The sequence below is a fragment of the Capsicum annuum genome, chromosome 7 (genome assembly GCF_002878395.1).
Source record: "Capsicum annuum cultivar UCD-10X-F1 chromosome 7, UCD10Xv1.1, whole genome shotgun sequence".
NCBI lineage: Eukaryota > Viridiplantae > Streptophyta > Magnoliopsida > Solanales > Solanaceae > Capsicum > Capsicum annuum.
The window spans coordinates 203098975-203126155 of record NC_061117.1 but is presented as its reverse complement, the minus strand read 5'-3'; the positions used below and the strand labels follow the sequence as shown (position 1 = coordinate 203126155).

The window sequence follows — 27181 nt, the reverse complement described above, 5'->3', positions numbered from 1 at the left end:
AATTTTATAAATTAGACAAATAAATAATTATTTTACATAAAAACACTAAAGATTTCGAGTTTGAGCTTTGAATATGAAAATATTTTGTTGAGAGCGTCAACCCAAATGAATCCTGCAGTATAACATTTTGATTAGTCGAAATTTTAATTAGAATACGAAACACCAAATAAAAAACTTTAAAAAAAAAAAAAAAAGTAAAATAAAACGGTGGAACCATCTGTTCATTAACGATGACAAAAAACACAAGGGACCAAATCATAAATACGAAAACTTAGGAAAAAAACACGAACTTATGAAATCCAATTATCTGTGCCAATCATTCAAAATTCAACTCTCCCAACTTCAAAAATTTTGAATACTTATTACTCCAAAATTCAGCCGGAGAAAAAAAAATCATATGAACTCCGATCGTCGGAGAAAATTTAGGTCTCCGGCGAACCCCTAAAAATTGGTAGCTAATGCAAGGGGTATTATCGTCATCATTGGAGTATTTGAATCGGGTCATTCATGTCCTTTTTAGTAGTTTTTCACCTCCTATATGGGCAACACTAGTTGCTGGAGTGTTCGTTGTTATTACTCTTACACTCTCTATGTATCTGCTGTTTGAGCATCTCTCTGCTTATAAAAACCCGGAGGTAATCAATCATCTCCTGTTTGTCAAAGAATTTTACTGTTCCAAAATAGTTGTTGTGTTTTGCTTTTCGAGAGTCAATTTAACTAATTTTTAGAGTTAAACTGGATTAGGTTGATTCAATGTTTTAAAATTAAAATATATGTTCAAAAACTATCATCTCCTGCTTCTGTTTGTCCTCTTCCTAGATAGTTGTCACGTTTTGCTTCTCGAGGGTTAATTTAACTATTTTTAAAGCTAAATTAGATTAGACTGATTCGATGTTTTAAAATTAATTTAGATGCTCAAATATATGAAAAGTACTATAAATTGCAACTTTCATGTTGTTTTACTGAGGGAGTAGTATATTTGTTGTATTTGAAAAACAGTTGATGTAAAATGTATGTCCAAATTGCTGTTATCATTCTTACACCCTCTATTTATCTCTGTTTTGAGCATCTCTCTGCTTACAAAACCCCCGAGGTAATCAATCATCTCCTGCTTCTGGTTGTCGAATTCTTTCAAAATAGTTCACGTTTTGCTTCTCAAGAGTTAAGTTGACTAATTTTTAAAGTTAAATTAGATTTGGTTGATTTGATGTTTTTGAATTAAAATTTAGATATTCAAAATATATATGTAAAGAAGAGCCTAAAACAATAACTAGTCTCTTCCCATGTATTCTAGCCTTGTTGGATAGAGATACATGGTGCCTGTTGCTAGTAGTAGGTGACAGGTATTCTGTGTTAGTGGAGGCGTGCGCAGGCGCTCGAATACGACGATTATTTAAAAAAAAAAAAACTATGTGGGAAGTATTATTTCTAGCTTAAAATGTTGGTGAAAGTTTTTTGGTTTGACTCTCAAAAAGGAAATTGTAACAAGTAGTTTGGAATGGAGGGAGTTGTGTATTTGTTGTATATGAAATTTTTTTTTGTTTCATGTGTGGTTTTTTGATTTGTTTTCGCAGGAACAAATGTTTTTGATTGGTGTGATTTTGATGGTGCCTTGTTATGCAGTTGAATCAGTAAGTTCATTTGGAAAGAAGTTTTTTGTTATTCTTTGTTAATTGTAGTGGTTTGTTGTATCAATGTGGGAGTATGCTATATCTTTTTACAAGGACAAGAAAAGTATGTTTTTTGGGCATAATTTGAGGTGATATCTAATGAAAGTGATTTCATTAGCAGAGTAGGAGGGGTTCTTTCCCTTCCATTTTGTGGTGAAGGTTCTATTGGTACTTCAGCTTCTCCACATTTTGACCTAACAAGTTTTGTCAAGTCGTTGGCGAATAAACATATGAGAAATGGAGAACACATGGTACGTCTTGATTGCTGATTGGAAAAAATTGCTAAAGGGCTGGTTTGCTGTTGCTGGCTAATGAAGTGCAGAAAGACAGTGACAAATCACATGTCTAGTCGGCACAAGTTGCGCCATCCCATGTCCCCTACTAGTGAAATGTACCTTTTATTATAGCTGTTCAATCTAGTCTCTTTTGTTGTTTATTGAAGGGAAGAAGGCTTTATGTTTCAATCTACTGGTTTTGTGGTGTCGTTAAGTTTCAACTTTGATCTATGAAGGTTTCTGAATGTGTTTTTTCTTTATATGTACATCATATTTGTTCAATTGTGCCCTTCTATTTGTTCTTTTACACATTCTATCACACTTATATTTCTGAAGCTTAAAAGAGCAGGATGGATATGTTTATTTTTAAACTAGCTACTAGTTTAACTGAGTAAGCACATTAAAGCACCAAAAAAAAAAAGAAGTAAGGGCAAAGGAGAAGTAACCTTATTTCTCAAAATTATTATTTCCTAGATATCAGAAGAGTCAAAAGTTCACCAGGGATAGAAGAGAAAAGGAATATATATGGTGTGTACTTATCCATATTTATTGGTCATAAATAGAAGTCGATAATCTTTAGATTTCCAAGCATGTATACGTTGATGTAAAAGAGTTTTCAGGAGAAATGCTTGAGTTGTAGCCAAAGAGGCTATGTGGGGGTCACATCGATTGGTTGGAGGGCCTAAAAAGATCGTTGTTTTGGGGGGGGTGATACCCGTTTTATACCAGATTTAAGATATTAGTGAACCCTCAACATGAAAACGTTACTCTGAAAAACAGAAGATTATATTTGAGAATGCTAGCAAAAAGGAGAAAAACGGAGAAAAAGACAACATTCTCGACTATATAAGTAACAATAAGTTCTTTTACATGGCCCTTTCATCGCTTTATACATAAGATAACAACATTCTCTAGCAAAGATGATTCTGCTTTGGACTGTGTTTGGTTAAATCGAATATACAAGACTTATACCTAATGTTAGAATAGGAATAGAATTTATATATAGTATCCTACATGAAAAAAAATTGTATTGTAATGTAGTGTTAATAAATAAGGCTCACTGTAACAATGTACCACAAGGTCCAGAAGGTACCAATACCATACCCCAAAAAATCAACTACGTGCTGTCATGCACTTGTTGGAATGCTGGCACCCACAGTGCGTCGGTCACACGTGCCAACGTGTGGGCTGTTTTCGGCCATTTTTTTCGAGATTTCTTTTCCTAGGCAGGTCATGCTAAAATTCTGACCTTACCTAGATAATTTTTGTAGATTTTCAATCACTTTCATTTTTTCGATTAGATCCAGCCCCTGTTTCAACTATAAAGTGATCGGCGCAGTTGACACACTATTTCAGACCATAGTATGTCGATTGAGCCGATCACTTTATGGTCTAGTCAGTCTCCTCAAGCATGATTTGAGAAGTTCAACACATCAATTCAGGAGTTTGGCATGACTTTTAGTAAATGATCAAGATGGTATCGTTATTACTTGAAATGATCAAGATGGTATTACTAAATTAAAGCAACATCTCTTTTAGCATTTCTAGGTTAAAGACCTCGGCAGACTGAAGTATTTTCTAGGTATTGAGGTTGCTTAGTCCAAACTAGGTATTGGTATTTCACAACGGAAGTATGCCTTAGATATTCTTGAGGAGACAAGAATGATGAGATGTAGACTCATTGACACGTTAGTGTTTTTGAATTCTAAACTCTGACTAGGATAGGGGGAGTCATTCAATGATTCTGGAATATATAGGTGGTTGGTAAGTTGAATTATCTCACAATAACTAGAACTGACATTTCTTTTCATGTGAGTGTTGTAAGTTTATGGATTCTCTGTGTGAATGTCACCATTATATGAGATATAAAGCCAGCTCTAGGTAAATGACTACTCTTCGAGGATCGACGCCATGAGCAGATCGCCGGAAATACAGACACCGATTAGGCAAAATCACCTTCTGATAAACGTTTCACAATTAAATATTGTGTTTTATTGGAGGTAATTTGGTGTTTTGGAAGAAGGTAAGGAAGAAACAATGTGTGGTTGCTTAATCTAGTGCATAATCAGAATATCGAGCAATGACTTTAGCTACTTGTTAGCTAGTTTGAATTAAAAGTTGTTTTGGAGAAATCACTTTGATGGAACTTGTGTTCTATAACCAAACAACCCTTCTCATCGCATCAAATTTGACATTTCATGGGAGGACTAATCACATTGAGATTGACTATCACTCTGTGTGAGAAAAGATACTTTTTGGATATATTGTTACAAAATTTGTGATTGTGAAGTAAAGTGGTCAACTTATAGATATTTTACCAAGTTCTTTACTAGTCCTTGTATTAATTTATAATTACATCGTAACAACTAGATACGTATAACGTGTATGCTCCGGCTTGAATGAAGTATTAAAATAGGAAAAGGGCTAGGATTTGTATATAGTATCTTATGCGGAAAAGGATTGTAATGTAATGTCTATAAATAGGGCTCATTACAACAATATAGATACACTATTCAATGATATTTTTTTCCATTATTTTTCGCATTTAACCTCGCATGTTTCTACAATAATATATGAAATTGATAGATATTTCTCTCAAAAAGTTGAGTTCAGATATTGACAGAGTTAATGGCATAGTTACCTACAAGCATCAATTCTTATTGAAGATCAACTCCAAGTATCTGGTCTATCTAAACTTGAAAGTCTATTTCAATTTTCTAATGCATTTCTTTTTCACAGTTTGTGTCATTGGCACATCCAGCAATTAGTGTTGACATTGGGATATTGCGAGATTGCTATGAATCCTTTGCTATGTACTGCTTTGGGAGATATCTTATTGCATGCTTAGGTATGGTTATGTTTCTTATCTTAAACTTCATCTTGCAAATGTTAATTTAGGGTCGTTTGGTGTGTATAGATTATAATGCATCGCTCTTTTTTTTTTTTTTTTTTTAATGTTGCGAGTAATAATGTAGAAATTCTTAAGTTGTGAAGAATAATAGAAGGATTTGTAAACCCAAGGCTGTTACCCGTGGTCAATAAAGTTGGTTATAATGAGGTTTCGGGGTTCAAATCTCAACGGAGGCAAAACCGGTACTTGTGTTAGTGGGAGATAGCTAGTACTTAGTGGAATTAGTCAAGGTACGCACAAGTGGGCAGGACACCACAATTATAAAAGTAAAATAATAGAAGTATTTATGTGCAGAGAAAATTAATACATTTAATGTTTATGCAATGATTATCCACTTTAAAGACATTTTTATAGTAGATACTCCTATTCACATATTTCTAATACCTGCATTCTTCTTCACATTGTTTTACCAAAATAATACAAAGACTTCCGTGTAAATTATGATGTCGCACACAAGGGTAGGGTACAGTGGTAAATGTAGTGGATGAAAACATTGGAGACCACAGTTCAAATCCATGTAAAGACAAAAGCACTAGATGATTTCTTTCCGTCTGCCTAAACATTGATGAGCAGAGTAATTCAATACCTGTGCTTAATGGCGGATCCAGGATTTTAAATTGATGGGTGTTGGATAATATTTAATTGATGTAGGCATATGTGACATTTAATCAATGGCTTCAATTAAATACAACGTTTTTAGACAATAACATAGATGTATAAGTTAAAAAATCACCAAAATTTCAAAAAAATATTAAATTTAAACCAATCTATAATTTGGTAAGTGTTATGGCTTTTAAAGGAGTTATAGGTTGGACCCTTTAGATTTTCGATCCGACTCTGTTTATGCATAGTCACTACAACTATCAAGTATAAGTGCATAACTATTTGAAACTGATGTTAAAATACCTAAAATGTAAACTCCAATAAATATTGTACCATTCAAAAAGCGATCACTTTATTCATAATCATTCTCGATGTTTTCGTTTGAAAATGATGTATAATATCATTATTTCTTGCACCAAATTTATTTTTCTCACATAATTTTTTTATATATTGATTTATCTACACAACAGCAACAACAACAACATACACAGTATGTTCCCACAAAGTGGGGTCCGGGTAGGGTAAAATGTACGCAGTCTCTACCACTACCTTGATTTATCTACACAAATTAACAAAATAAAAATGGAAAATAGAAAATTAATAGAAAAAATAAAGCAAATCAATGAAAAATAAAAAAGAAAGGGAAAGAAGCGATCAACAAGAGAAAAACTACTAGAAGTTGGTTATAAAAAGAAGAGAAACTGCTAGAAGTGTGTATCTATCTTCCGCATTGTGTGACAACAAGGATTTGTCTCCATCCCATAGTTACCAATGCACCCAATGGCTGTTTTAGCTCCTGCGTGCTGGTTCTTTTAATTTATCCATTTTGATCAATAGTTTATATAAATATATTAGTTCCGCATCGGCAGTAACGGGTGCTCGAGCACCCATAAGGGCCTATGTGGGTCTGTCCTTGCCTGTGCTGATTCTAGGTGGTGTAGTCGAGGCAGCCCAAGCTGACCAGACATCCCTCTTATTAAAAGAGAAAGTTATGCATACAGACATATTATACCGCCAACCAAACATTGCATTAATTATGTGATCCTTTTTACTTATGCGGACCACAAAATATTGCATTAGTTATGCGGAGATTATCTTTTTCTTTTGCAACCAGCTAGACATTGTATTGTCTCCATTCCAATTCATGTGACATGCTTTGATTCGGCATGAAGTTCAGAAAAAAATGAAGATGTTTGAAACTTGTGGTCTTACACATGTCATAAAATTTTTGTGGTTTTAAGATTTTTGAAACTTGTGGTCTTAAACATATCATAATACTTGTGTGGTTATATCCTTATTTAGGAAACATCTGTGAAGCGGTAAATAGTTCTCATTAAGGATAAAATAAGACGTTCAAAGTTAAATTGTTTCCAAGTATAGAAATGTGTTAATTCTTTTTTGGAACAGATAAGTGAGGAAATAATGTCACATAAAATGAAAAAGAGTACTGTGTATGCAGAATTTTATGCAGGGATTATCTTTTTCATATTAGCCAACTTGCTGCATAATGTTTAAATTCAGGACAGTAACTTATATGCTTACTGCCTATAGAGAGAAATTGTGTGGTTTACTTGTTTTAGCAAGTTGAGGACTTTTGATAGTGTAAATTGTTCTTATGTTTTTCTTTGATAAGAGCTCTAAGAATCACAGGGTTCTAATTCCAACAATGTATCATTTTCCTTTTTCTCTCACTTGTTTTTTTTTTTTTTGAAACTGGAAAATGTGTATTCCTCAGCATTAAGGATATGCTGGACACCATCAAAAATAGTTACATAAGAAAAAAAAGAGAGGAGAAGACACCTACAGAGATCTTAATAAGTCTACAAAATGTTCTATATCCTCTAGACCTACTTCTTTACACCAAAAGTAGAAAGATACTACACAATTCCATTTAACTTTCTGCATGGAATTGGATCTATCTTCATAGCACCTCTCATTTCTCTCTCCAAAAACTGTCAACTGTCCACCAGATGCATGTGGTATGATCCTCCACCACTTCTTTTGACTTTTGCTGCCTCCCCTTTTCATCCAGCAGCTATACAAATCCTCAGTATGCTCAGGCATAGTCCAACTTGTCTCTGTTATGTTGAGAAATAAAGACCAAAGTAAAGCTTTAAAAAGTGCAGTGTAAAAACAGGTGGCTGTTTGTTTCATCTGTCTCATGCATAAAAAGCACCTGGAAACTACGATGGCCCCATTTTTCTTCAGAACTTCCTGTGGCAAGCATGCTCTTCTAATCACCAACCAAGTAAAGCATTTTACCTTGGTTGGAGATGGGCTCTTCCATAAGTTTATCCATATTTTTGGTTGCCTTCTATACTGTACTCTTCCTTCCATTCTGTAAGCCCTTTTAACAGTGAATTGCCCATCCATATTGTGTTTCCATCTTAATGTATCTGGTTCAGCAGTAGTGCCACTGAAATCTTCAATCCTACTAAGCAAATTAGCCACTCTATCAATCTCCTAATCATTTAGCCTTCTCTTGAAGGATAAGTTCCAGCCCTGTGCACTCCAAGTGTCATCAATGGTACCATCTGGTTTGTTGCTTAAAACAAAGAGGTCTGGGAATATCTCCATTAATGGACTTTGCTCCTTCCAAGCATCCTTCCAGAATTTTATTCTTTTCCCATCTCTAACTATCTTCTGCAAGTTCCTTTCCATATTGGGCCATAGGTTTCTGATGGCTTTCCAGATTCCAACCCTATAAGTATCAGTGCTCACATTGGTACACCAAGGGTTGAATTCACCAAACTTGTGTTTAATCACCTCCCTCCATAATGCATGTTCCTCCTTATTGTATCTCCAGAGCCATTTCATCAATAAGCTATTGTTTTGTGCTTTCAACTCATGTTTGACCCTTTGATGTAAAGTGTTGACATGCTTATTGTTCTGTGTGAACTTTCTAAGTAGTCCTGTATCATGAAAATGCCAATGGAAGATTGCCAAGATTAAACCTGCGTTGAAGGTTTTGATTTACAATTACAACTTGGATTACTTGAAAAATGTTTTTTGATCATTATGTACAAACTTATTGCTTTTTCCCTTTTTTTGGGGGGTAATTTCTTTATTTTGTGACTTAGGTGGGGAGGAGAGGGCTATTCTATTTATGGAGAGGGAAGGACGTGCAGCTTCAAAGATGCCACTACTAGAGCATGACTCTGAGAAGGGAGTTGTCAAGCATCTTTTTCCTATGAATTATTTTTTGAAGCCATGGAAACTTGGTCAGTGGGTCTACCAAGTTATCAAATTTGGAATTGTCCAATATGTGAGCATGCTACTTGACTTAGTATATTCCTTTTGACATAAAAGCTATACTTATCTTTTTCCTTGTGATTAACGTGATGGAAAATATTCTTTGTAGATGATCATAAAAGCATTTACTGCTATTTTAGCTGTGATTCTTGAAGCTTTTGGTGTCTATTGTGAAGGAGTCTTCAAGTGGAATTGTGGGTAAGGATACCTCTTAGTATTCTTATACAGAAAATCTAGCACTCCCTTTGTGCTACAATCATTGCCATTCCTGAAGAAAAATAAGATAGAAGAAAGACCTCTTATTATTTTATTGATAATGACTACACATGCCTCAAAAGTTGCAAGTTTCATCTATTTACTGCTATATCCTTTGTATAGCATTTCTCTAAAGTCGGAAAATATCTTTATTTATCATGGCATGAAATTTTCAGAGCATTCATGTGGTAGATACTCCTACAAACTATTGTAACTTGGAAGAACTTTCAGTTCAGTGCATAAAATTTTCAGAGCATTTTGCTTTTTGTAGGTACCCTTATGTAGCTGTGGTTTTAAATTTCAGTCAATCATGGGCACTGTATTGCTTAGTACAATTTTATGCCATTACAAAGGATGAATTATCTCACATCAAGCCGCTGTACAAGTTTTTAACGTTCAAGTCAATTGTATTCTTAACTTGGTGGCAAGGTGTGGCCATAGCTCTTCTCTCTACCCTCGGTTTGTTTCGAAGTCCAATAGCTGAAGCTTTGCAATTTCAATCCAGCATTCAAGATTTCATCATATGCATCGAGGTAATTGTTATGGAAGTGGGCATGCATTTATTACCTATAGTGTATTCTTATAAGAATATTTGCTTTTATGATTTCTAAAATTCTATCTGGGTGCTGTGTTATGCTTTTTAAGTTTTATCGGTTGTCTAAGGATGCTTGATATTGCTTCCACAATTTGACTTTAACAATTTGTTTATTCATCCAGTACAGATGGGTGTTGCTGCTGTAGTTCATCTTTATGTCTTCCCAGCAAAGCCATACGAGCTGATGGGAGAGCGCTATACTGGGGATGTTGCTGTTCTGGGGGATTATGTGTCTGCAGACTTGCCAGTAGATCCTGAGGAAGTTAGAGACAGTGAGCGTCCGACCAAATTACGGCTTCCTCAACCTGAAATTGATACTAAGGGTGGAATGACAATTAGAGAAAGTGTTAAGGACGTCTTTTTGGGAGGTCGAGAATATGTAAGTGTCTCTTTCTCTTTGCTAAAAGTTTTGAGCTGTCTTATATATTGGGAATCTCCATCCAACTGAGTCAAAACCTCACAATTTTGTTTTACAAATGATGAGATCTCAAATAATTTTTTCTGCAACTGAAGTCTCACCCGGATGCTTTTACTCCTAGTTGTCATGAGGGAGAGTTAACAGTAAAAGAGAAGACAAATAAATAATTGGGGAGTGAAATAGTCTTTTTTGGGAGAACACTCCAAGTAATTGATCCTTGCATTTTTTGCATCTTCGCTTTTCTGTTCTTTAATACCAGGGAATACACCATGATATTGGTGAATCAACTAATTTCGTTCTTGACATTACTGACAAATATATATTGGAAGCAAAGAGTTTATTTGCCATTTTCAGGATAGCTCCTTAACTTATTAGGATATCCTCACCGTTCAAATCAAGTTTCCTGCTTTGGCTAATGGCCAGTGCAGGACTGGGGTCCTAATGATCATACCTGTGATTGAACTCTTAAGTTCCTATTTCTTTTCTGCATCCATGGACTGTCATGCACAGTAGTCAGAGATAGGAATATATGATCCAAAATAGGAATATATGATCCAAAATAAGAACAAGGGGACAAGGAGTGAATAGAAGGGATATTGAACCTATATTGCTGTGTTCTGTTCCAAGTATGTGTTTTAATATCTCTTGCCAATGCTAAAACTTTGGAATTTTTTTGGATTCTGGTTAATTTTGTGGATGATTTTGGACAATTGAAATGTGGGGAGACTGTTGAGTTTCCTAGTTTATGTGACAGTTTTCCCCCCTTTCATCATGTTGTTCTTGGTGTGGTATTGGAAGATGTGTTTGGTTTAGTTGTCTGGGTTATCCTGTTATACTTCTTGGCTTGTGGAGAAATGCCAGGATCTATGGCTAATGGATGCATGGGAGAAGCTCATTTGGAGGCTAGGGGTAGTAGAGGAGGGATCTTGATAATGTGGGATAAGAGGGAGCGGGGAGGAGATTTAGTTGAGGGGGCAGGACAATCGATTACATGTAAATTCACATGTGTTGGCCAGGATTTCACCTGGTTACTCAGTATTTTATATGCAAACTGTAATAGGGTGATCAGGAGGGAGTTATAGAATGAACTGGCAACTAGCAGAAATAATTGGGAAGGCCGTTGGATTGTCTGTGGCGACTTCAATGTCACCACATTTGTAGCAGAAAGATCAAATTGCCAAAGGATATCAGGAGCAGTGACTGAATTCTCAGATAGCATAAATGAATTAGAACTGGTGGACCCTCCTTTATTTGGGGGATCCTATACTTGGAAGAGGGGTGATAACCATAGTAGTGCTTTTAGGATTGACAGATTCTTTTATTCAACTTATTGGAAGGATTCTTTTGTACAAGTCAAACAAACAATGTTACCAAGGTTAGGATCAGACCATAATCCTATCTTGTTAACATGTGGAGACTGGAATTCAAGAAAACCTATTTCAAATTTGAGAATTGGTGGTTAGAGGTGGAGGTTTCAAGGAAAAGGTCAAGACATGGTGGTTGTCATTCCCTAGCAGAGGCAGACCTGCTTTTATTCTGGCAAACAAACTAAAACTCCTTAAGAAGGAGCTTGTGCAATGGAGCAGGAACAACTGGGAAACTGGAATTAAAAAAAAAAAAAAAAAAGAGAGATCCTACAGCAGCTGAGCAATTGGGAAATCATACAGGAGCACAAAAGCCTTATAGATGACGAGTTAATACTGAACTCATTTAGCTATGGAATTTGAAGAAATTGCAAAGAATGAGGAAATAGCCTGGAGGCAGAGATCAAGGGTGCAGTGCCTGAAAGAGTGGCATAAGAACACTAAGTACTTTCACAAAGGGGGATAAGAACACTAAGAACTTTCACAAAATGGCAAATTCTCATAAGACGTATAATTCAATAGATTCCATGAAAGTGGATGGACAAGCCATTACTGAGACAACAGAAATAAAGAATGCAATTCACAATTTCTACCGGAACCTTTACGAAGAAACTGAAGAATGGAGACCTGATTTTTCTCTCCAAGGATTAGCTTTGATCGCTTCAGATGATCAGGTGTGGTACCAAGAAGTTTTCAGGAGGAGGAGGTGTGGGAGAGTGTCATGTCTTGCACAATTGACAAGGCTCCAGGGCCTTTTCTTTCACACTTTTGGGATCTGGTCAAGGAGGACATTATGGGAACAATGAAGTATTTCCATGAACATTAGGTTTTTGAAAGAAGCTCGAATGCTACTTTTGTAGCTTGTATTCCCAAAAAGACAGGTGCAGTGGAGTTGAGAGATTTTAGGCCTATTAGTCTAATTTCTGGGGTATACAAGATAATTGCAAAAATCTTAGCTGTAGAGAGGGATTGACAAATTGGTAAACAGACATCAGATGGCCTTTTTTAAAGGGTGGCAAATTATGGATGCAACTTTGATTGCAAGTGAATGCATAGACACAAGATCCAGAGATGAGGTGAAGTGGCTGGTTTGATGTGTAAGCTTCACATTGAGAAAACCCATGACCATGTTAATTGGGGGTACTGGCTCAATACTCTTAAACAAATGGGCTTTGGAGATAGATAGCTTACGTGGATCAGTTTTTGTATTAAAACTGTTAGGTTCTCCATTCTGGTAAAGGGAGAACCTACTGGGTTTTTTCAATCTGGAAGGGGACTCAGGCAAGGAGATCCTTTATCTCCTTTCCTTTTCATCCTAGATATGGAAGGACTTAGTAGTATGGTGAGAACAGCTATGCAAAACAATTGGCTTAGAGGTTTCAAATAGGAGGATGTGAGAAGGGGGATCTGGATATTTGTCATCTGCTCTATGCATACGACACTATTATTTTTTGTGAAGCCAAAGTGGAACAAGTTACTTACATTAGAATCATGCTAGTAGTTTTTGAAGCTATGTCTGGACTAAGGGTAATTGGAGAAAAAGCAACATCTTCCCCGTCAAAGAAGTGGCTAATATTCAGGTTCTAGCTAGTAATCTTGGATGTGGTGTAGAAAATCGTCCTACTATGTACTTACACATGCTCCTAGAAGACACAAATATATAGAAATTTGGGACAACATTCTGGAAAAAACTGAAAAATGATAGCTCAATGGAATGCACAGTATTTTTCGTTAGGGGGAGGGGCCACACTAATTAATTCAGTATTCGACTCTCTCCCTACTTATGTGATGTCTTTGTTTCCTGTTCCTGTAAGCCTGGTCAAGAAGCTAAACAAATTAAGAAGAGATTTTCTGTGGAAAGGCAACGAGGAAGGAAAGGGATATAACTTGGTGAAATGAGAAATGGCACAACCGAGCAAGGGTCAGGGTGGTCTTGGTATTAGAAACTTGAAGATTCGGAATAATTGTCTCTTGATGAAGTGGTTATGGAGATTCAGTGAAGAGGAGAGTCAACTTTATGGAAGGATGTTATCTCCTGCAAGTATGGCTAGGTTAGTCCATGGTGCTCCAATGAAGTGAATGGAACATACAGGATGGGAGTATGGAAGACAATCAGAGAATTATGGCCAAAGCTTCAAGGAAATTCCAGAATCATGGTTGGAGATGGTACCAAAACCAGATTTTGGATAGGGGAAACATCTCTACAAGATACTTATCCTGATCTTATGGCATTGAGCAACAATCTTAAAGCTACCATCTTTGAAAATTGGTCAACTCAAGGACGGAACTTAAACCTCAGATGATAGTCTTCGAAACGACTGGGAAGAGGATAGGGTGACAAACTTGTTAACTGAAGTGGAGGGTTTCTCTGGTACTACCCAGCAAATGAAAGGATTATTTCCCTTTAATAAACTTTATAAAAAGGAAAACAGTTTGGTGCAAATGGAGAATTCTAAGATCTGGAACACTATCTAGAAGAACATGGCTCCTACAAAGGTCAAGTGCTTCACCTGGCTAGTAGTAAAGAAAGCTTGCCTGACTCATGAAGTGCTAAATAAAAAGGGAGAGTAGTGATAATCAGATGTTTCTTGTGCAATGAAACTGCGGAGACAAATAACCATTTGTTCCTTCATTGCAAGTTCACTGGACAATTGTGGAATCTTTTCATCAGTCTCACTAATACTGAATGGACTATGCCTGAGCATACTGCTGGTTCAATGAGCTGTTGGATGAGAGGGGGAAGCAAGAGACATAAGAAATGGTGGTGGATAATACCTTTTTGTATATGGTAGGCAATATGGAAAGAGAGGAATGGGAGATGTTTTGAAGACAAGATCAAATCCATTCATGATGTGAAATTGAATTGTTTAGTCTTTACTTTTTGGGTGTAAAAGAAATTGTATAGAGGTAGTAGATGAGCTGGTCGACTTGCTAGGTGCTCTGTAAAGCCTTAGAATCTAACTTTCTATTTTGTCAATTTTTGAAGGTGGCCAGCATTCCTAATGCTGAAGAATACAACAGTACAGATTCTTAAAAAAAATGGCAGGATCTATGCTTGTCACAAGGATAAACTGAACTAGTTCTCTGACTGGCTTTGTTGGTGATGTTGCCAACCTGTTAGTTTAATTTATGAAGCTAAAATAGTCTTAGAGCATACTTGGATACAAGCGTGTCAAATATATTAACAATCATTATTGGTTGTTCCAGTTTATTTGCTTATTTAAGAATCTTTGTTTATCAAATTAGAAAAAGAAATAATCTTTAAATTATCAATTAGCCAAATGGAATAGGATCAAAGATCTATTAGTGGAACAGAGCTCTACGAAAAATATGATGATCTCTGGCATAGGCTCTAGAAAATTTGACACTTGAATTCAATGAAGAACTGAGTGCCACAAGTGTCTTCAAGGTTGGATCTTTGATATTCGTCCGAATTAAACTCCTTGAACTAACAGAATATATATAATTAAGCGCAAGAAAAGCTTGTGAAAGGTATTAGGTAATGGCAATATTCATTGGTTGGCATATTAGGTAATGGCAATATTCATTGGTTGGCATAGTTTGTGTAAAATCGAAATCAGAATTGTTCGGATTTTTGGTTCAGTATTCTGGATTGTGGTTCAGTGTTTGGATTTAATTTTGGTAAAATTACAATCAAATACTATTCAACCATCTTTTTTTCCCAAGATCTGTCCTTCCGATGGAGGAGTTAGGCACTATTCCAACCTGTATATTCATCAAAAATCATCATTACATGGAGGACATAGACCTTAGGCTCATTTACTTGTGAAGGTTGGATAGATCCACCCTATTGCCCATTTGTACACTAGTTAATAGGCTGAAAATGATAAGTATTGCCTCTACAGTTTGGCCTTAACCACCTATAGGATACTCTATTCACATTTGAGAGTATCAAAAATCAAACATTTCAGTTATCATCACTGATCCATTTGTTTCTTTTGCGCTTAAATCTGAAATTTGGAAACCATCAAGTTCTAGCTTTATTGAAGCTCTAACCTTAGAAGTAAGGGAAATAGCTTTAGTAAAGATAAAGGAGGCTTTTAGTCTTCTCCCAAATTAGCTAAAAGGTCCACGGAAGAGTTATCTTCCCTGTAGATATGCTTTAAGACAAAAATCATTGTGACTAATTATGTCTAGAATCTTGTCAATGACCTGGGTAAGTTGCCATGTTGGTTTTACTCCCCATTAAGCATGTTGACAAACAATAGTGAGTCAGATTCCACCACCAAAAACTTATACCATCATCCTTACAAATGTTAACACCTTTCCAAATAGCCATAGCCTCGGCAATATTGTTGCTACATTGTTCATAGGAATCAACAAGGCTATTTGACATATCATCTATATGATCTCTGATAATACCTCCTCCTCCGGCTGAGCCTGAAATACCTTTGCTACAGCCTCCACATTGAGCTTTACCCAATTCAGGGTGGGTTTTGTACCAATAAACGGCCTGAGATTGAGTCGCAGGCCTAAGTTTCTCCATCAAGTTGCATTTTTTCATCCACAAACTAGGCATATGTAGTTCAAGAAATTGGGCTTTGAGGATCAAAGAGATGAGTTTGTTGGTTTGATCAATGATGAACCAAGTTGACATCTTCTTGTCCTTGTCCTCAAACCTGACCCTACACCTATTTTTCCACACTTGCCAGCATAATTGGTATGCACTGTAAGATGCAGTTGTGAACTGCATTTTTACCTTTAGCAGCCTGCCACTTCATACTTGTAAGGCAATTTGACCTTCGCTAAATCCCCCTGGACAAACCAAACCAGTACCACAAGTGTTGCAAAAGAATTTCCATACTTGTAAGGCAATTTGAACTTCGCTAAAAAGACGTTCTGTTTTCTCACTTTTGTGAATGGGGCAACAATTATAGATAGAAGGAAGATAAATTCCAAACCTTTTCACAGCATCGTCAGAAGGAATCGTGTTCTATAGAGCCCTCATTAAGAAAAAAGAGATCCTAAAAGGAATTTTTCTGTGTCAATTCTTTGAACTAGCAAGTGTAGTGCCTCTCTTCTTTCTCACTTTCTGCCAAGTTGGCTGATTTACTGATGAATTTCCTTGTGAGCTCAGGATTCCGGATAGGAAGATGCTGTCTCTCAGGCTTGAACTCAATAGTTATAATAGAGTTGATCACATTCTGAGGCAATATCCTTCTGAGCTTCGCAATAATCCACGTATTATCATTACATAAGTCTTTGACCATGGTCTTTTCGGGTGTCCTTTGATTCTGAGATAGTTTGGCAATAGGAGCTAGATTAGTCCAGTTGTCCCACCAAAATGATGCGTCTCCTTTACCAATCTTCCATATATACAAGTTTCTACCACCTTTTTGCTATCCATAAGCCTCTTCCAATTGTGTGATTGCCCGTATGTCCATTTTTTAACAACATATATCTCTTGCAATATTTGGCCTCTAAAAAATATTTGGAATTAAGTCTTTTGAGTTCTGAACTTCTACCGGAATTTTGCAGAGAAGTATTAAAAATATCCTTAGAGATTTTAAAACTGTTACCACCTTCTTTAACTGGAAAACACAGATCATCCCCAGAGCACCAATAATTCTTCTTATTGTCACCATCCATTCCCCAAAAGAAATTGGCAATAATTTTCTGTCTGCTCCAAGGTTGTCTTTGGGGGATGGATAACAGATAATAAATGTAATTGAAGGTCCTGAAGGACTGATTTTAAAAGGACAACCTTCCTCAATTAGAAAGTAATTTTCCGTGCCATCCTTGTACTTGTCTGGCTACTTTAGCCACCATGGTATTGAAATAAACAATGTTTTTCATCCCAACATAAATGGGACATCCAAGATGAATCATATGGAAGTGGCAATGATTCAATCCAGTAATTCCTTTAATAACATTGATCCTAGGGTCATCTGCTTTGAAATTAACATAAAATCCTCATTTGTTCTTGTTGACTAGTTGTCCAGAGGCTTCTTCATATTTTTCCAGTTTAGCCATAAGACCAAGAGAATGAGGATCACATAAGGAGAATAAGATAGTATCATCTGCATAACATAAATGAGCAATATTAGAACCTTTTTTTATCAATTGAGTATGGAATAAAGTCCTGTTTTAAAGACTCCATCATCTTGGTAAATAATTCTGCTCCTATAACAAAAAGAGAAAGGGAAAAAGGGTCACCTGTTTGATGCCCCTGGTGGAATTAAAGAAGCCATGTCTAGTTCCATTAGTTGACAGCGTACCTAACATTTTGTAACGAGTCTCCAAATAATGTCAATCCATCTTTGAGAAAACCCAAACTCCCTAATTATTCTGCTAGGCATTCCGATGAAACTCTGTCATAAGCTTTAGCCATATCCAATTTAAAACCACATTTCCGGCATGAAGTGCCTTGGAGGATGTTATTTGCCGATAATATAGTACTGATTGATGATACGCGTGGTGGCGTGAATGATAGGTTGGAGGTGGAGAGACAAACTCTGGAAGCCAAAGGGTTTAAATTGAGCAGGACCAAACAGAGTATTTGGAGTGCAAATTCAATGAGGGGTTGCATAAGGAAGACGTGGAAGCGCATCTAGACACAGAGGCTCTCCCATGAGCGTTCCTTTCAAACGTCTTGGCCCTATTATCCAGGTAGTGGGTCATAGATGATGATGTCACTCATTGTATTGGTGCTGCCTAGATGAAGTGGAGGCTTTCCTTTGGAGTCTTGTGTGATAAAAAGATTCCACCGAAATTTAAAGGTAAGTTTTATAGAGTGATGGTTAGACAGAAGTTGCTTTATGTGATGAAGCGTTGACCAATCAAAAACTCTCATGTTCAGAAGATGCAAGATGCATGCATGTTGCAGAGAGGAATGTTGAGATGGATGTGTAGACATATAGGTATGATAGAATTAGGAATGAGGTTATTTAAGATAAGGTAGAAGTGGCCTCTGTGGTAGACAAGAAGAAGGAAGCGAGACTGAGATGGTTTGGACATGTGATGAGGTGAGGTTTAGATGCCTTAGTGAGGAGGTGTGAAAGGTTGGATATAGACTGAGATGATTTGGACATGTGATGAGGCGAGGTTCAGACGCCTTAGTGAGGAGGTGTGAAAGTTTGGATATAGTAAGTACCAAGAGGGGTCGAAGTAAGACGAAGAGGTATTGGGGTGAGGTGTTTAGACATGAGATGATGCATATTCAGGTTACCGAAGACATAAACTTAGATAGGGGGATGTGGAGGACGGGTATTAGAGTAGAAGGTTAGTCGGGTTGGAGTGTTGTCGTGCACCGTAGTATGGTAGGCCGTAGATATCTATCATTGTTGGTGTTTATTGTGTTTCGATTGTCGCACTATTTTGTGACTGTTTATTGTTTTTTTGTGGCTCATTAGTTATCATATTTTCTTTACTGTTTTCCTTTCTTTGTACGTGGATTTGCTACACTTAGAGTCGAGGGTCTTCCGGAAACAACCTCTCTACCTCCCCGAGGTAGTGGTACCACATACACTTTACCCTCCCCAGACCTCACTTGTCGGACTTTACTAGGTATGTTGTTTTATTTCCAACATGAAATGTTTTGTTGATGTTGTGAACCATGTCTTGAGTTAGCATGATGATGTCTGTGATTGACTCCCCTTGTTGAAGCCTGTTTGATTAGGTGACACAAGTTTTTGCTTGAAGTAGCTAAGTCTTTGATTAACTAGCTTGGACATGTTCTTGACTGAGAAATTGCTCAGACTAATCGGTCTTAGTTCAGTAAAAGTCCGGGGAATGTCTTATCTTTGAAATAAGTTTTAGACAAGTATGAGTGAGTACCTTAGGAATATGGTTGCCTGCAGAAAAATCAAGAACAATAGTAGCAAGTCATCTTTAATGATTTCCCAACAACTATGAGAAATCTTTCCAGAGATCCCATCAGGGGTGGGAGCACTCTGGCAACTCATGGAAAAAACACATTTTTCAGTTCCTCCATGGTTGGCTGTGAGATGTTCATTATCAGAATCATTTATGACTTTAGCAATGCTTCATCCATCTAGTTTACAAAATATGTGCAGAGTCTTCCTAAGAGAATTGTTAGATGACAATCTAATATTAGGATGATTGAAATGGAGTGCTGAAGGAACATCATCAATAAGAGGATATGTAATTAAGTGAAATGCAAGTTATATAAAATGATTGTGAGACTATTAAAAGGTATGTACTTAGGCCTCTAGAGGCCATATCATAAAGTACTCGTGGCGAACATTGAGCCTAATTTTTTTATTCTATGAGATTGTGTCTTTTCAAACTACTACTTCCCAATATAATTTTAGACCGATATCATACCCTCATTACTATCTTGTCTATCAATGTTGAGATCTCGAAGATATCCTCTATCTTTAGATGTCCAGTATTTTGCTTTAAACAATAAGTTATTTACTATTGGAAGGAAATAGGCTTCAATAGAATGGAATGGATAGAAAGGATCCGATATCCAACTTTAGCTAACATAGTTGACTGCTGTATATGGTGTTGATCTTTACCTGCTATCTTGGGAAAAATAAAACATGGATCTGCAACGTCTCCCTGTTATCATTAATCCCCTTGTTAACAAATGTTTTCTACAGATAGTGAATGATTTGAAATTCACGATGACCCAAGCAGTGGAGCCAGTAGAGAAAGGAATTCAAAAATTGCATAAAATCTCTCAGAACATAAAGAAACACGAGAAAGAGAAGCGAACAAAGGATGACAGTTGCATTGCAACATCATCTCCAGCAAGGAGAGTCATACGTGGGATAGATGATCCGCTTTTACATGGAAGCATTAGTGACAGTGGAACTTCAAGGAAAAAGAAGCATCGTCGGAAATCTGGATATACCAGTGCAGAAAGTGGTGGAGAGAGTAGCAGTGATCAGAGCTACGGTGGTATCCAAGTTCGTGGCCGAAGATGGGTTACTAAGGAATAGTCAGGAAAGAAAAGGGCAGAAAGCGCAATGCTTTGAAGACTTCTATGCAGTATGCACGCCTCTGCCTGAAAATCTGGAGTTCAACTCCCAACAACATCATTCTTCTGCTCCAAGGAAGTTGAAGTATTTGCTTCAGCAAAGTCCATCTGGGGCCTTTTTCTCTCTTTAGATTTCAAGTGCTACATTATGAAAGCACTTGCATAGCCATTCTCTCGTCATTGTTGTTGCACATAATGGTCTTCAATGGTGTATAGATGTATCCTCATCGGTGTATGATCCCTTGTTGTATCAGGATCAGTCTGCCTCATATAGAAGGTTTTGCATTCTGATTTTGAATCTTCAGAAGTATGCCCCTCCTTGATGAAATTAACTAGATGGCAGTTATCTCATCAAATGGTAGTTTCTCCTGCTGCTTTTCGTATTAAAATGTGACATACGCCTAAAGGGCATCTAGTGTTATAACCACCTTCTAGGAAGGGATCATATTAACATCTAGATCTCAAGTTGTGGATAAAAAACCAAAACCAGTTCTGTGAGCTCTCTTAGAACAATGAAGTAACTCTATCCGCTCCCTAATCTTTTTGGATATGTGCCATGACAAAATTTGTATTTACAGTTGTGTCATCGAACTACCAATTCCTGGCTTGCCAAGTATAATAGATCATTTGTTCCCCATAAAGCAGCTACAGTTCCTTCTTGAATAGACTCTGGTACCTTTTTTTAGTCGCTATAGGTTCAGCCAAGTAGTCCAATAATCTGCAGTGTTATGCACCAAGTGTAAGATCATATGCGAAAAGGCATTTGATAAAAGAGAAAAAGCCTTGGCTCGGGGACGACTCTCAAAATTTTCAAATATTTATAACAAATAAATGTTGTAACATATTTTTTTAATGTAGTTTTTGTATATGCAAAATTTGCTTTGGTACAAATTAAACCAATGTCCTTATTCACGTGTGAGTTAGTTGGATGCATTGATATGCGAACCCCCTATTTCCTTTTCCGACTTACCATCTAATGAACTTGATCAAGATAACCTCGTTTGTTTGACGCCATTGAGAGGCAAAAGAATTAGTTTACTTCAAAGGGATCGGTAAAATGTCAAATCTATTGGGAGAGGCTGAGCCAAGATTTTTAATTTAGAGGTTTTAAGTCACAATTTATTTTCACTGCTTATTGAATAGATCATTTATACATATTAAATAAATATTTAAAAATAAATTTGCACGCAAAACTATTAATTTCTGTCAAATCCTTAACTTTAAGGCTAGTTTCACCCGTCTATTTAGGTGGAAATAAGCAAACGTGCCCCGGAGTTATTAATTCGAGGTTGTTATTTTACATAAAATGCGGTATAAAATATGCTATAGACAATTTCAGAATATCCAATCCAATCATAAATAATATCGTATCGATATAAGATAAAATAATCCACAATTTATCATATGATTACAATTCCTTATTCCAGTAAGCAAATAACCGCTTGCTGTATTCTTTTCTTTTGTGGCATAGAAGTTCTTGAAAGTACCGACGAGTTTCTGATAAAAGCATGAGCTACATCTTGAGCCATAATACAAATACATGTGTTTAAATAAATTTTAATTTATCTTGTTACTAAAACGGATAAGTAGGAAAATAGTTCGATTAATTTCCTTAAAGCTCATATAGTAGAAATTTCAGTGCTATCGTGTTATGTTTTTTTTTCTTAAAAAAAAAAACATACTTCACTGCTAAATTGTTTAGTATTTTATCATTATAAATGAAGATAAGATTAGACTTATCATTATTTCCCCGAGTTAATATTCCATTTGTTTCTTTTCTTTGTATTTCATTGGCTCAACACACTTTTTAAAAATTTATTATTTATTACATTATTAAAAATAGTAAAAACCGACTACCGATACTAAATAATTTTTAAAAATTATTTCTAACATTGTGGTGGGAGAAAATAACTCGATTTTCTAACTTATTCGACACAAGCTCTTACTAGACTTATTATAATTATCAGAGAAACATCATATAGTGTCATATATATGGTATCCTGCTTACATCATATAATATTTCTCTGATACTAGCTGCTTATATGGCTTACAGATCCTGATTATTATATGAGAAATGTTTCTATAGCTTCTAACTTGGTTCCAAAATGGTGGTACAGTCGAGATTAATATGTTTTAGGTTGACTTTGTCTCAGTGACTCCGTCTAGTAAGTTGTGCCTCTTTAGCCTAGTAATTTGAGATAAAGAAAAGGGCGATTTTTACACAATTAGAACTTGTAGACACATGGGTTAAACCTAAGCTTATTAAGTCTTTGACAGGCCCTATATTTGGGTAAAAGATTTCCATACAGTTATTAAGCTATTTGACATTTGCTTATATTTCAATTGGTACTTTTGGCTCGATATTTCGACTAAAGCTTAAGCCGATATTTATAAGTACGTCTGAACGCACTTACCCCTGCTTAAAGATCCTGCTTATATGATATTAGAGCCTGGTTATTTCATAGTTATCTGAGAAAAGGTGTGATGATTTAAGACATAAGCATGAATTCTCTTTATAATGGATCTGGGAGAAATAAGTACAAAAAGTACTAAACTTGAAGAGGTAGAATTACCTCAAAATCTTGATTTATTAAATAAATGGACTCTTCCAAAAATCAAAGTTAATATTATTTATGAGTATGGTTATTTTGATAAAATTTTGCATAAACAGATAGTTAAAACTACTGAACAATCTATTGTTTTAAATGCTAATGAACAAACTATTCACTTGCTTAATAAAAAAGACATTGATACTTTTAAAATCATTACAGTTTCATGCATATTGGTTTGGTACAAATTGCTTTTAAACCACTTACTCTGTGAGGTTTGCCTGAAACATTTTTAGCTGCTCTACGTGATGCTAGAAATCTAAATTTTCGACAATCTCTTATGGGAACTATTGAATCAACTCTTGCTTATGGTCCAGTATATTTTAATGTTTAACCAAATCTACAATTATCTTTGACTGATAGAAATATTCTTGATGTTTTAACCTTAATGTTAAAACCAATGGTTATAATTATGCCTCCGGATCTGAGCTTATAGGAATATCTTATCGCGTTTATTACCATCTTATGACAACTATGGCCCCTAAATGTAAGTTGACTGAAGACCCTTTTGATTATACGATTCTTATATAAACCAATTTTTTAAAATCCAAGGTCAGTACCAGGAGACCTATAAGATGGGAAGAGATTAACTTCCCTGACAATTGGGTTTTAAATTCGATCATTTCTCCAAAACAACTTGCAGACGAAGTGACCAATTCAAAGTTAACTCATGTAAATCAAAACTCAGATGGAAAGATTTGTCTTCAATTTGATGACAATTCTACCATCTCTTATCGAAATTCCTTTGCAATGTCTCGTAGTATGCCTACTAGATAATATATTTCTCCTATTGAACCACCTGTTTATGGCCCAGCTAGAAATCGCGCTGCGTCATTGCATACTTTGAGCTCTGCAGATTTGAAAAATTCTTTTAGAAATGTTGAAAAGGTTAAAATCAATTCTAAGACTCATATAGTTCAAGATAATGATAATATTTCTGAAAAAGACAATCCAACTCCTTCGGAGATGAAATTTGATGTCAACAGTGTTTAAATGATTCCACATCAAATAGATTTTAATCTTGGTTCACAGGCTAGGAATTATATTAGAAAAGAATTCTTTGGGGGAAAATGGAAAAGTTTTAGAACATGATTTTTTGAAACATATAGTTCTGATGATATGAAAAATATTTCTGAAGAATTCTATGAAACGTGTGCAATGCATAATCAGATTATTTGTTTTACCCCATGCTTTATATCTGCATATTTGCCTAAATATATCAATGTGATAGAAAGATCGTACCAAGATACTAGTGATAATATTATTGAATGTGTTTATCCTCCTCAGTCACCTTTTATACTTCCTAATAATACAGGTATTACTTATTCTGCATTCCAAAAATTCATTGATAATGATGTTGGTCGAATCACCATTGCAGAAATTAATAAGCTGATTGCTCAAAATAATTATTTGAGTCTTTATGTGAAAGTTCTAGGCGAACATATTTCTTCTTTGGATAAAAAGCTAGATGAATTAATGATATTTGTGAAAAAATTCTAGGTGAACATATTTCTTCTTTGGATAAAAAGCTAGATGAATTAATGATATTTGTGAAAAAACTCAGTGATAGTCCAAAAGGTTTAGATATCGCTTCCACCTCTGGAAGTAAAACTGATGAGATAACAACTAGACCTTGTTTTCAAAGGCCCCCTGATATTGAAGGATTTACAAAACCCTCTCATATAGAAGAACATTAGATAAAAACTAGACCTTGTTTTCAAAGGCCCCCTGATATTGAGGGATTTACAAAACCCTCTCATATAGAAGAACTAGAAAAATTGCTTGACGAAAAATTTTCAAAATTAAATACCAATCCTATGGATTTTTCTAACGAATTTTCTGATTTACAGCAACTTGAAAATACTTTCAAAAATGATTCTTCTCCTGCTATTGATAGTAATTACTCAGGGCTTAATAAGCTCAGAGGCATGATTAAAAAACAACCTAGAAAATACGTTGATCTTCTAAGAATGACTACTACGTATTATCCACGACCAACTCCTCAAGATGTTCTGCTAGAGGAACGAGAGTGGAATTTGACGAATACATCATATTGTGGAGAATCAATTTATGAATGGAATATAGATGGTTTAAGTGAAAAACAAATCTCTATTCAAGTTTATCGCATGCTTATGTATTCTACTATAGCAAAAAATATGGCATCTGTTGAAAATAAAAATAAGCGCACTAATTCTGTAGTCTGTAAAATGATTGTTGCTGATTTTACTGGCCACTCCGTGGTTGGTGGGACAATTATTTAACCGATGAAGCTAGATTAAAAATCCTCAACTCTAAAACTGAGAAATCGAGGAAAGACAATCTAGGAAGAGATCTACCTGCGGAACGAGAAGACGTTGTCTATACCCTTATGTTAACTATTATGGAGCATTTTGGAGGTAGGTTTACTAACCAATATGAAAATACTCACACTCTCCTTAATGGTCTTAGATATAGACACCTAGGAGAATTTAGGTGGTATAAAGACACCTTTCTAAGTCGAGTTATGGACCTACCAGAAACTAATTTACAATATTGGAAGGCTAAGTTCATATATGAACTCCCTCATTTGTTTGGTGAAAGGGTTAGAAAAAAACTTAGGGGACATCTGTAGATATACCCTGAAAAGATTATACTTGTCGTCAGCTTATAGCAACTACCATTGACGAAGGTTTAGCTTTATGCAATGAATTGAAATTGAATAGATAAATAAAGATGAATAAGCTCAGAGAAAAATCTCAACTAGGAGACTTCTGTGATCAATTTGGAATGAACCAACAGGCTTCCACCTCTCAAAAAACTCATAGAAAATCTAAGTATAGAAAAAGGAATTACCGTCGTAGGTCTAAAGAAGAAAGAGAAACTAGAAAAATCTATCGCAAGTCCTCTAGATTTACCGAAAATAGATCTAAGAGAGATTTAGCAAAAATCAAGTGCTATAACTGTAAATAGTTTGGGCATATTGCTCTAAATTGTAAGCTCCAAAAAATTAAGTCTCTAGGACTTTCTGATGAACTTCATGATCAAATTTATGGCTTGTTATATACTTCTGGTTCTGAGTCTGATTACAACTATGAATCTGAATCAGAAAATGATATTGAATTGCCTGAATCTTCTGATAGTAATCATGAAAATGAAAATGCTTGCCCTGATTGTCCTGGTAACTCTTGTACTTGTGATAATTTGTTTTATCGATTACAGTCTCAGTTTGAAGACTTAGATTTAATGTGCAAACTTTGACTACTAAAAATGTTCTTGAATTATTGAAGGAAATTACGGACGATAAAATTCGTGAAAAAATCATTAATCTTGCTGCAAAAAAATCCGCTAATAGCATTTCAACTAGTTCTAAAGCAGTTACTAAAACTTATGATTATGATATGCCTTATTCTTTAGCCGAGGTTAATCGACGCCTTGCCTTAAGTAAAACACCTGGTAGAGATATTTCTTTTGATGATTTAAAAATCGAGGTTGAAAATCTAAAAAAGGAAATAATTTCATTAAAACAAAATCAAATGATTTGTGATCACAAAATTTCAAAAATTGAAGAAAATACTTCTCATTATATTTTTCCTCATGATATTCCTTCTACTTCTACTACTAAAGGTAAAGAAATTGTTGAACCTGATATTGATAGTAATATTCAAACTCTTGATATAAAAAATTATTTGTTTTTAGGAATAATGCAGATTATTACCGCACATAAATGGTATATTTATTGCTCCATATTAATTAATAATGATATTTCTATAAATAATATTGTCATGATTGATAGTGGGGCAGATGTTAGTTGCATTCAAGAAGGTTTAATCCCTACTAGATATTTTCAAAAAACTACTCATATCATTAGATCGGCACTGGTCATACTCTTGATATTAATTATAAATTGCGTAATGCTCATGTCTGTAAAAATAAGACTTGCATTCCACATTTCTTCTTTCTAGTAAAAAATCAATTATACCCCCCTATTATTTTAGGAACACCTTTTATAAATGCTATTTACCCTTTTACGCATCTTGATGCAAATGGTTTTCAAGCTACTTATAAACATCAAAAATCTCATATTCCTTTATTACTGATCCAGTCACTCGTGATATAAATACTTTGATTACCATGAAACAAACTCAATTAAACTTCTTATAATTTGAAATTATGAGTATGAATGTTCAAAATACGCTGAGTTCTGTGAAAATACAAGAAAAAATAAAAATGATCTCAAGCCAATTGATTACTGATATTTGTGCAGACCATCCAAATGCTTTTT

The 27181-nt window shown here is 35.4% G+C and overlaps 1 protein-coding gene across 4 annotated transcripts; it reads left to right on the top strand.

Moving 5' to 3' along the window:
• Positions 1-234: 234 nt before the first annotated feature.
• On the top strand, positions 235-20700 carry LOC107855030 (protein LAZ1). Of its 4 annotated transcripts, XM_047415378.1 has the most exons (9): positions 556-635; positions 1575-1631; positions 1792-1921; positions 4685-4793; positions 8540-8724; positions 8821-8909; positions 9238-9499; positions 9689-9940; positions 19932-20700. In XM_047415378.1, the coding sequence occupies exons 2-9, from the start codon at positions 1618-1620 to the stop codon at positions 20271-20273; spliced, it is 1383 nt and encodes a 460-aa protein (XP_047271334.1). In that variant the 5' UTR covers positions 556-635; positions 1575-1617; the 3' UTR covers positions 20274-20700. The 4 variants fall into 4 exon arrangements, with proteins under 4 accessions (XP_016555500.2, XP_016555499.2, XP_047271335.1 ...); XM_016700014.2 differs by lacking the exon at positions 1792-1921 and having other exon boundaries at positions 235-635; positions 9271-9499; XM_016700013.2 differs by lacking the exon at positions 1792-1921 and having other exon boundaries at positions 235-635.
• Positions 20701-27181: the final 6481 nt, after the last annotated feature.